At 47.6% G+C, this 11527-nt stretch overlaps 2 protein-coding genes across 2 annotated transcripts; one reads left to right on the top strand and one right to left on the bottom strand.

Annotated features, from left to right (window-relative positions):
- Nucleotides 1-442: 442 nt before the first annotated feature.
- adoa (2-aminoethanethiol (cysteamine) dioxygenase a) lies at nucleotides 443-2184 on the top strand. The gene is made up of 2 exons (XM_069664961.1): nucleotides 443-982; nucleotides 1709-2184. Exons 1-2 carry the CDS (start codon nucleotides 647-649, stop codon nucleotides 2156-2158), a joined length of 786 nt encoding a protein of 261 aa, XP_069521062.1. The 5' UTR covers nucleotides 443-646; the 3' UTR covers nucleotides 2159-2184.
- Nucleotides 2185-7194: 5010 nt separating this feature from the next.
- egr2b (early growth response 2b) lies at nucleotides 7195-9656 on the bottom strand. The gene is made up of 2 exons (XM_069664414.1): nucleotides 9311-9656; nucleotides 7195-8991 (listed from the first exon to the last, which is right to left on the bottom strand). Exons 1-2 carry the CDS (start codon nucleotides 9471-9473, stop codon nucleotides 7835-7837), a joined length of 1320 nt encoding a protein of 439 aa, XP_069520515.1. The 5' UTR covers nucleotides 9474-9656; the 3' UTR covers nucleotides 7195-7834.
- Between the last annotated feature and the right edge of the window lie 1871 nt (nucleotides 9657-11527).

Here is an 11527-nt window from a genome sequence, read left to right as displayed (position 1 = left end):
GTGACACTTTACTTTATTATCTACACACACACACACACACACACACACACACGCGGACTCAGGGTGAGGAGGATGTTGGGGGGCTGCAGTAGAGGATGAACAGAGCGGAGGATGTGGGAGGGCTGCGGGGAGTTCAATGCCCTGCCTGGCCTTCCCCTATGATCCGCCCTCAGGAACTCTGGGAAATGTAGTATTCCTGAAATGTAGAGTAACTTATTTTTATAGTTGTAGTTCTGTAAGTGAGTGATATAAAGTTACATAATCACACAGGTGTTACTGTCTAATAACATGTGGTTTTCCAGACCTTCATATTTTATGGTTAAGTGACTAAAAACGCTGAAGTGATTTTCAGAACTCAATACCCCATGATGCTTTAGGTTTTGTGCGCAGGCGCAGTGAGCGGGGGGTACCGAGAAGGCGAGTCTGTGGAAAATGAGTGGAGGCTAGGCAGTTGTGTGAGGGTAAAGTGACTCTTCATCAGCATGAAGTGTGTTTTATTTTCCGTAAAGTCGTTTTTCTGTCTGTTGTGAAGTGTGACCGAGCAGCTGTGTGTGTGATCTCTGCTGACTGAGGAGGACTAACGACACCTTTAAACGCTTTATCAGCGGCGGAGCGACACGGACAGGGAGAGCCGTTAGTTTTCAGGATGCCGCGGGACAACAAGACTCCTCTGATCCACAAGATCGCCAAGCAGGCCTACACCACCTTCAAAGACTTTAAACCTGAGGCCAACAGGGACAACAACCTGGTCCCGGACAGACACGCTGACCTAGTCTCTTTAGTGACCGCTATCAGAGCCGCAGACCTCAAGATCCCCCCCCGGAAATCTAAGCCGAGCCCCGGGGCAGCGGGGCCCCAGAACCCCCCGGTCACCTACATGCACATCTGCGAGACGGATGTGTTCAGCATGGGGGTGTTCCTGCTCCGGAGCGGGGCCTCCATCCCGCTGCACGACCACCCGGGCATGAATGGGATGCTCAAGGTGTTTGCACCTCCTCTCTGTTTACCTGTGACAGGTGTTAAAGTAGATCCAGAGTGATGAATGCTTTCTATAAAAAGTGCAGAGAAGATAAACACAGCTAAAGTATCTATACAGATACTATGAATAATATTACTGTTTGAATAATATTACAGAGCATGCACCTGTTAGGGCCGCCATGTTCCTGTCACTGTAAACATCATATCAGATACACGTGCACATACTATGTGCACAGACAGCACGAGTGATTGGGCCACAGACCCTCAGGGGCCCTTAATGCTACTGTGCATCAGTGAAGTGCAAAATAAACACACAGGCAGTGGCATGGAGAGCTCATCAGGTGTGACTCTGTGTCAGGATGGAGCTCAGAGCCGATGATGGCCTCCTGACTGTTAGGAAAAGTTAAAGAACACCAACATGTAATTTGACTGTCACAGAGCAGGAAGCACGTTTTTATTAACCCAGCCTGAACTCACTGTGATCATAAAGTAATATCTGAACATTAATGAGCAGCCTGGCACGTTCTCGAGTCACTGATGATGAAAGAATAACATCAGAGGAGATGGTTCTGTTTGTGTGTGGTGAGCAGTCTTTGTCCTGAGAGAGCATTTAAACTAAAGAGTCAGAGGTGGTCCAGGTGAGAGCAGCAGGTAGTGTGTGATAGTGACATCAGAGTGTTTACATGTTCAGGTAACCTTTGTGTTTGTCTGTTTCCTGTGTGGCGTTCAGGTGCTGTACGGGAAGGTGAGCGTCCGTTGTTTCGACAAGCTGGAGGACCCCCTGACCGGCTCCCTGCCTGAGTTTGAGCCTCCTCTCGCTCCTCCTCAGACGGCCTCTGTGCGGCGCTCCGTGCTGCGCTCCGTCGCCGAGTACTCGGAGAGCAGCGGGCCGTGCCTCCTCACTCCTCTGAGAGATAACCTCCATCAGATTGACGCTGTGGACGGGCCCGCGGCCTTCCTCGACATCCTAGCTCCTCCGTATAACCCAGAGGACGGGCGGGACTGTCACTATTATAAAGTCCTGCACAATGTGGGAGAGGAGGGGGCAGGAGGAGGGAGCAGAGAGGAGGAGAAGGAGCAGCAGGAGGAGAGAGAGGAGATCTGGCTGCTGGAGGTACCTCAGCCAGAGGATTTCTGGTGTGGAGGGGAGGCGTACCCGGGCCCTGCAGTCTCTTTCTGATCAGAGCAGCAATAACACATCATCCATCCACAGGGGGGTGCTCTGTCCTTCCTGGCCCCCTTTCACAGGAGGTTATTATTACCTGAACTCAGGGGGGGGGGGGGGGGGGGGGGGGGTGCCTTGCTCAGGGACACTACAGCAGGGCAGAAACAGGAGCATGAAGCTTCACACAGACACAGGTCCTCTCAGGGCGTCTGCAGAGGAGGACCCAGCCGCTCTGTGGGTGTCTCCTCCACATCCTGACACGTCTTACTGCCAAAGCCTGTAACTCCACCCGTTCCTGCCTTACGTGTGAGAACTGAATGTAAACTTATTAAGATGCTGTTTCTCTTCGACACACATTTCTTCTTTCAAAGTGCACTCACTCTTTATGTTACTTTACTTTGTGTTCTGTGTTGAACTCATCCAGCTCCTGCTCAGGAGGACACATCTGTGTTTTAACCCTGGGCCCTGTCTCTTTAACGTTTAATAACCAACAGGAACACACAGTGTGAGAGTGTCTCCAGTCGATGTGTTCATCCTGCAGCAGTGAAACAGGCTGTAATGGCTGCAACATAATCCTTGATGGATCAAAGGTCGTCCACTAAAAGTTCTTGTTGCTGCTCTGCTGCTGCTTCTGTCTTTTACTTAGTTTGTGTTGTTGTGTGTTTCAAAAGTGCGGTGTTTGTTCCAAACAAACATTTAGTCACACATAACACAAACAAACTGAGGAGGCAGCAGCAGCAGAGCAGCAGCTCCTGTGTCCTGTCAGCTTAAATCAGTGTTTTTATGAATGGAGTCTGGTGTGTTTGCAGAGAGCGATGTAACGTCTGTTTGTGGTTATAAAAAACAACAAGAACTTTTAGTGGACACACTTTGATCCATCAGGGATTATGTTGCAGCCATTACAGCCTGTTTTAACAATGTGAGCCTGTCAGTGGAAACAACTTCAAACCACAGATGATATTAATAAAGGGCCCTGGTTTAAAAACATCAGATTTACCTTTACAGGTAATCAATCTTCTCTATATTCTCTGAAGTCATGACACCTTCTGTCAGTGATGTTGTACTTTATATTAAAGACTGAATGAAGTCTTTAGAGCCAGTTTATCATAGACTCTGAATTTCAAAATAAAAGCTCTGTTAGAGATCTTCACTCTGTTCTCTCGTACATGTAGCTCATTAAACACTACCTGTTTGTTACCTGAGCTCTACCTTGATGCTCCTTCGGCCTCAGTTATCAGACTCAGCTCTGTGTGACGATGACTGTGTTCCTCTGATGATGGTGAATGTATGTACAACAATAAAATACATGTGAGTAACCATGGAACATCTCCTGTGCTCACTGTGGCTTCTCCTACACCATCATGGCCGCATCATCATCTAACAGCCTCATCCATCTATCTATCTATCGATCATTCCCTCTGTTAGAATATGTTTAAATAAATAGTGTGATGATCAGGCGTGTGATGCGTCTGCAGACTTGACCTCATTGGTTCACAGAAAGAACCTGCTGTGTTCAGAGTTTGTTCTCATCAGACTCTTGGAGCTGTCAGCATCGTGCATGTTGAAGGCAGAGATCTAACTGCATGTGCTCATCATCTGGAGAGCAGACGGGCCTGCGGTGGCTGCAGCTGCTCGGTGACTGCAGAGGTGAGATAGATGAGCCCCGGAGAGGAGGGTGTGCAGCTGCTTCAGTAAACTGACTATAAAAGGAGTTCTGTAAACTGTATTATGTAAATGCATTTCTTGGAGAGACAGAGAGAGTAATGAGCTCAAATTATTAAAAGCCTTCAAAGTGAGTTAGAGAGGGAGGCCTCAGCTCCTGCAGGACACTGACCTCCATCAGATCCAGACCCAGACGACTTCAGCGGACAGAGCAGAGGTCAGCGTCCGGACAGAGCCGCCCTCTCCCACTCTGCAGCACAGTGCGGCCTTTGTGTCAGGACACGGATGTTGTGTGTCTCTGTAGTTCATGTTACAGTGAATGTACTCTTTATGTGCACGTGTGTGTGATGAGGTTTCAGGCAAATACATCCTCAGTGTAAAACAGAGACCGCCGAGTTCTGCGCCTCGTGGAGCCGAGCCGTTGGGGCCTACAGGTCCCAGGATTCATTGCGGCCTCAGCCTCACTCCGCTGCATATCTTACTCTGTCTGGAATAAATACGTGAGAACATCCAGTCACACAGACTGTGTAACAGGTCTGAGCTTGTTGGACGCTGTCCTCTCGGCTCATTGTTTAGCTCACGTCAAACACAGTCTGCAGCTCTTCTGGATGTTAACTCATATATCTGATGTTAGCTGACTCTGAGAGAGTCAGATCTGCTGAATGATGGTGAATATTTGCAGAGTGCTGCTGTGAACGTGTGAATGACTTCCTTTACCTGCTGGTGTGAAAGCTCTCTGTCAGCCTGAAGCTCTCTCCTCCGTCACACAGCACACCGGCTCTCTCTCTGCTTGCATGTTAAAGATCCTCCAACACAGAGCTGATATTCATGTGTTCACACATTCACGTGCTGTCCCTGGGCTCAGTCAGGTCACTCTGCCGCTCATATTAAACATAATTATCCTCCATGTTCAGAGTAACGTCTATGCGGCGCTGCATCAGTGAGGGGAACACTGAGCAGCCGCTGGGCCACATGTGAGGTATGAGAGCCAGACGTCCCCTCCTGCTCTGACAGAGGGATCATACCAGTGAGGAGGTGTGCTGTGATGATAACACACAGACAGGTGCAGCTCTCTGATGCAGCTGTGAACACGTGACTGTGAGCTCATGCTGCTGATTGAACAGGTAACAAGGTGTTAGAACACATTCATTTCATCGTCACGTGATCACAGGTGTGACAGATTCCTGCAGGTTCTTAAAGATTGAGCTGTCACTCTGCTGTGTCCATCACACACCTGTCTGATCATGGCAGATCCCTGATACGCAGAGAGCTCACAATCACATGACCCGACCGTCCACTCGTCAGTAACTCACCTGTACACTTCCTCCTGGACGCAGGTGCACACTGCTGATGTCGGTGTCTCTGAGCTCTGTTTGTTTTATGTAAATTATTTGTATGATTCTGTCAGGTTGTTTATGTTTTCACCTGCTGTTAAAAATGAACAAACCTGTGACCGGACTCACCGTCAGAAACTCCGTGAACGAGTTTGAAAACAGCGCGCAGTCTTGATGTTTACTTGTATATGTACAATGTTTGTCAATAAAGACACACACAATAAATAAATAAATAAATTTTAAAAAAGAGCGGTCAGTGTGAGGAGGGTCGCTGTGTAGAGCTCCGGCTCAGAGTCACAGCTGCTTCATCCCGCCGACATCTCACTCTCCGCTCCGAAGCGCAGCAGCTTTATTCTGCAGATACACGCGGTGACGGCCAATCACAAGGAGACAGATCACAAACAATTACAGCAACAATCATTGATAAAAATGAACCTTTAAATCTGACATCAAAATATCAAACAAAAAAAGCTAAAACAGACAGGTGAGTTCTGTTGCCATGTGTTATTGTGTTCTTTGTTTAAACTCTCCCCGTCAGGATCACACTGTGGATATATTTTATATTATTATTAAACTTGTTCTGTGATTGACTGCAGCCCTCAAACTTGTGATATATTTGATCATCTTTTCAATGAAGACTGCATGCTTTCATATCATCAGCATCTCACGAGCATCGCACCTGATCAAACATTCAGTCTGAGTGTGCTGCAGCGATGTTTTTATAACTGCGTCATTAATCCGCTTCAGAAAAACACTAAAGCTCAGCACAATATGAACATAGACTGCATCTATATAAATGTATATAAATGTATGTGCTCAAATGAAGCAAACTGAATCATGTGTTTCAGATCCTTTAAACAGGCGCTCTCTGTTGATTTCAAGTTTTTAAAGTCTCACTTAATGACAACATTAAACTGTATATCATCATATATCATTATACTGTATATCATCATATATCATAGAATCACACCCACCGGACACAGCTCGCGCTCGCGCTCAGCGCTTCTGGCCGGTTCATAAACATGAAACACGCTGAACTCTAAAAAATGTAATGCTGCAAAAAAACGTTATAACTTTAATTAATTTTCAAACGTTCATAAAGTTGTGTTTGTGTAGTGGTCTGTCTGTGTGTTGATATATTGTAGGTGTCCGTATTAAACCTTTGTATTAGTCCAGTGTAACTCAGCACAACTACAGAGTGTTGAAGTGAAATAAGTAGTTTATATATATATATCAGTGTGATGTCATCATCATTTAAGACTCATTATTTAATATTAAACAAATGTTCCCATTCGAGTCTGTCCTCTGACTTTTATTCTGAAAATCTGAGGCTTTTATCAGCCTGAGTGGAGTTTATTTTGGAGAGTAAAAAAGGTGAATATAATGTGTCTTTGACTGTGTGATTACTCTTCACCCTCAGTCTTCTACATTTAGGACAACAAATACAGAAGATAAAAAATAAAGTTGAAATTGATTTATAAGAGAGCGAGTTTTCTTTCACCTTCAGCTGCGGAGAAAAACGGCTTCAAGCTGCAGAGACACGGAGCTTTAAAAAATGTAGCTGGACTGAAGAAGTAAAATAAGAAGCTTGGACACATGTTGTCAGCGCTCATAAAATAATCAGTGTTTTATGTTTCATATTTCTGTATTTTGTTTTTAATGATTATAAACGAGACAAATGACTGAACATGTAGAAGTGATCATCTTTTTCTTCTCAGGTCAGCTTTCGCTTTTCTTTCTCCCAGAGAATCTCTAACCCCGCGAAAACTCTGTGAACCTCTTTCCGTCCCGGTGTCCGCTTCTAACGGTGCCTGCATTAACACTGTGTGTATAACCTCTGTGACACATAAATAAGAGTGAGTGGGTGAATCTGAGAGTAAGAAGCGTTCAGTGACGCAGAGCGGGATTTACCCCTAAAGTTTCCAACATCAACATCTCTAAGATTCTTTAATAAACACGGAGGATAGACTTGTGTTTGATGCAGCGCTGTTTGGTTCCTTGAACGCATCACGGTGATCAGAGTAATAAATCAGACAGACAGCAGCACGTGCGTTTACCTGAACATTTAATAAGTGAAACACGTCACAACACAGAAACACTCTGAGTTACACGAGACCACATGAGTACAAAAATAAAGTTTCTCATTAACTGTACACACAAAGACACACACACACACACACATACAGAGTGTGTTAGAGCGTGCTTATATCGGGGAGTACACACACACGCGCGCGCACACACACACACGCACACACAGCAAGGCACTGAGGCAACACACACACACACACACACACACACACACACACACACACACACACACACACACATGTTATACACACTGTGTCAATAACTTAAACTCTTCTGTCTTCAAACATTATTGCAGTTATTTCACACTGACACGCGCTCACTGTGTGGCCACGCCCCTTTCTTCTCTCCGATGTTTACTTCAAAGTTCAGCAGACTCTGCAGGAAAAGTGCAAACGTGTCTCTCTGTCTCTGGATGGAGCAGGGCCGAGTGGATGTGCGTAATTACGCACGGCTGTTCACAAGTTCCCTTTCATCCCCGGCCTGTTTTTCTCTCAGAGTAAGTTTAAAATCTTTATTTCACAACAGTTTCAGAGTCAGTGTTTAACAGTTCTTTGAGGGGTTAGTGTGCGTCACGCTGCCACGGTAACAACAAGGTTTTCCCGGGAAACTACGAACAGATTCCGCTGGCTGCGCTGCGCTCCACCCCGGAGCTGCTGGAGGAGGAGGACGAGGAGGAGACGGTGGAGGACTTCCGCTCCTTCTGCCTCAGGTGGATCTTCGTGTGTCTCTTCCGCTCGTCGCTGCGCGCGAACTTTCGGCCGCAGAAGTCGCACGCGAACGGCTTCTCTCCGGTGTGCGTGCGGATGTGCGTGGTGAGGTGGTCGCTGCGGCTGAAGTTGCGCATGCAGATCCGGCACTGGAAGGGCTTGTGTCCAGTGTGGATCCGGATGTGTCTCGTGAGCTCGTCAGAGCGCGAGAAGCGGCGGTCGCATCCCTCAGCCGGGCACGGGTACGGCCGCTCATGGATCGGCGTCTTGCTGGGTCTGTTCGGGTACTTTCTGGGCCGCAGGATTGGCCTCAGGGGCAGGTTCTGCGGGCTGTAGGCTGTGGGAATCCTCGGCGGTCCCCCATCTGAGCCTCCACTACCGGGACCCCCCAGCGTAAAGTTCCTGATAGTGTTGAGCGGGGTCAGGGGTGGGGGCGCACGGAAGGAGTCGAGCGGACACGGACCGAAGGGTTTCCGGTCCTGGATCCCGGCCGGGTGCATGTCCCGCTGGCAGGCCGGCTGGAAGAAGCCCGAGTAGTCCGGGATGATGGGGAAGAGCCCGGGCGCGTCCGAGCCGCCGGGCTGCTTGGGGGAGGAGTAGGAGGGGGGCGGGTAGGAGGCGATGGGGCAGGTGGAGGTGGACAGAAACGCGGAGGGGTCCTGGTACATCTCCACGCAGCCGGAGGAGGTGTAGGGAGGCGGGGGGGAGTACAGGTGGTGGTGGTGGTGGTCTAACTCTGCCGGGTTCTGCGCCGCCATGGTGCAGCTCAGATTTGCGCTGGAGAAGTGATGAGGAGATCCTGAGGACGCCGGAGAGGAGGACGCTGAGGAGGAGGGAGGAGGAGGAGGCGGCGGCTGGGCCACGTTGAAGATGCCCGACACGATGTTGATGACTCCCTCGGGGGTCCAGTTCCCCGGGTACTGGGAGTCGATGGAGAACTTGCCCATGTAGGTGAAGGTCTGGTTGCGATGGTTCGCGGGCTGAGAGAAGCCGCCGGAGTAGGAGGAGAGGTCCAGAGAGCGTTTCTCTGCGCTCATGTCTGCGCTCATCAGGCCGTCTGCGGGGATCAAACACAGAAAACAGGTGAGCAGAGAGGAAACACCAACAGGTCCGTTCATTAACGCCCGACAGGAGAGCGAGGGTACAGGGAGAGCAGGCGCGCCTCTGCGCTTTTACGCACGGGCTTAAACATTCATATAAGAAACATTAGAACTTATCACTTTGACAATTTAACAAAATAGTTTTCATTATTTTGTGGAGAAGATTTAAAGTTGTAGTGATTCAAACATTCAGGATAAAGAAAACTGTTCTACATTTTTCATGTTACGCTCTGAAACAGTAAAAACCATCAGATGTGTTCCGCTCCCGTTTCTCACCTGCTACATTGATCTGGTCGTAGTGCGCTCCCAGCTCGCTGTTGGGGAAGATGGCCACAGAGGTCGGCAGGCTGGAGGCGATGTCATCCATAGAGTATACGCTGTCCGGGTGCACGAAGCCCCCGAGACTCACCGGAACCTTCTCCAGAGTTTTGGCGGTCATGGCGGAGAAATCAACGTGTTTCTGATGCTTTCCTCGGAGATGTGACAGGTAAGAGTGTGTGACCTGCAGTGTGTGACCCCGCAGTGTGTTTCACCCCTGCATGCCGCTTTGTGTGTATGAGGAGGAGCTCGGTGTGTCCGCTGCGGCTCACGCGCTCTGCTGATAAACTTCACAGCGCGTAAAGTGGCTCTTATTGAGGGTCGGGGGCCCGGGCTCTGCTTTGTATATAAGGAAACCTTTTGAATGCGGCCGCCACGTCATTGCCCAAATAAGGAGTGGGAGTGGAGATGAGAGCGGAGGGGGGGGAGAGGCGCTGAGGGCGCTGATTGGCTGGGAGGCTCCGTGACGATTTCAAAGGGAATCACTTGTGAATGGAGAACCCGCTGCAGCGGAGATAACACGGACTGTTTCCACTCGCTGCTGCACGGACATACACACATTTAAACACACCAACATTCAAACACAGCTCAGAGAGAAGTCACACATCTGATTTATCACAGTTTATATTTAATAATAGTTCACAACATTCATATTGTACGTCTTGTCTTCTTTCTAATCGCGCTCTGATATCAAAAGAGGAATTCCGGTTGCTTGTTAACCCATAAAAGGTTGATTCCGGTAACTGGGGAACGTCCCCCCTTTTCCATATTTGGTTTCCGGAATGTGATCATCGGAAAGTGACGAGTTTTGCCGAGCGGAGCGGGAGATAGAAAGCCGCAATCGAATTAGAGCTCGCGGACAGAAAAGCGGAATTTACTCCTGCATGCGCTCGGAAAGTTGTGTCATTTGAATAAGCTCTAGGAAAGATTCACCGAGGAGTCAAATATAGACGCGCAGAGATATTTACAGGCACCGACAGGAAATATACATGTGTGTCAAGAGGCGGGGGTGGGGGGGCTTTTAAAATAAACACAGAGTGAAGGTGACGGAGGATTATTATTACTGTTTTTAAAAACAAACTACCTGACATCAGACTGGATCAGAGGCGGAAACCCCTGATAATACATTCATATGAAGTGTTTATGTGGTTAAACAAAGGGCTTTTATTTTGTGAATCTTATATAAAGTTAAAAAACACGATCGCTTTTATAAAGACACTAATTTAAACCCACTGAAGGCATCTTTCACTTTCATCAACTTTTTATTTACTTATTTATTTATTTATTTATTTAACACTTTCCAATAACAACACTGTTAAAGTCGTCTCTGGGTTGATTCACAATGAGTCCTGAAATATTCATGTTGAGGGTTTGTTTATTAGTCCCAGGAGATATTTATGCCCTCCTGTGGCCTCCTGAGGAACCACACACACACACACACACACACACACACACACACAGGTCGTGGACTGTCCCTCCGTGGGAGGGTTAGTTGACAGACAGAAAACAGAAAATATCGAGCGCTCGGTGGAATCTAGTTTCCGTGTGTGTGTGTGTGTGTGTGTGCGTGTCTGTGTGTGTGTGCGTGTCATCATGCTGTGATCTATATTTAGTTTATTACTGATGACTGAGTTCTGAAGTCATTTAAAATGTCACAGACGCGGTAAAGAGCGCTGTGAGGACAATAAACACAGGATGTCTGTTGGTTCAGAGAACATGTGAAGGTTTCATCAACATTTAAAGCGTTAAAGGACACAAAGTGTGACTCAGACTGTCATCAAACAATATACAAACACAGTGTCAGCAAAACAACAGGGTTAGAGTTTTAATATAAATGAAATCCAGTTGTGTCAGTGAATAAGTCCTCAGGTGGTCACACCGTGAGTGATGAAGAGCAGACGACGCGCGTGAGACGAGCTGACCAGGGACAGAACCAACAACAAAGATCATCAGAATCAGGTTTATGGCCACGTAGGTTCATCTGTCCTACTGTTTGACCGCAAGACACAAAGAAATTATAACACTATATATATTTATATATATATGTGTGTGTGTGTGCTGAAGAGGTCCGGTTATGCCAGAATGTGCAGGATGGAGTCAGAGTGCAGAAACGTACAGTATGAAATATAGTGTCAGTGTGCATGCAAACATAAATAATCAGGTGTGTGTTAATGT

Source organism: Semicossyphus pulcher, unplaced genomic scaffold (assembly GCF_022749685.1).
Source record: "Semicossyphus pulcher isolate SPU_LCO1_2020_fin unplaced genomic scaffold, fSemPul1.0.p SCAF_16, whole genome shotgun sequence".
NCBI lineage: Eukaryota > Metazoa > Chordata > Actinopteri > Labriformes > Labridae > Semicossyphus > Semicossyphus pulcher.
The sequence above is the reverse complement of the archived record's forward strand: the minus strand, read 5'-3'. Positions and strand labels throughout refer to the sequence as shown.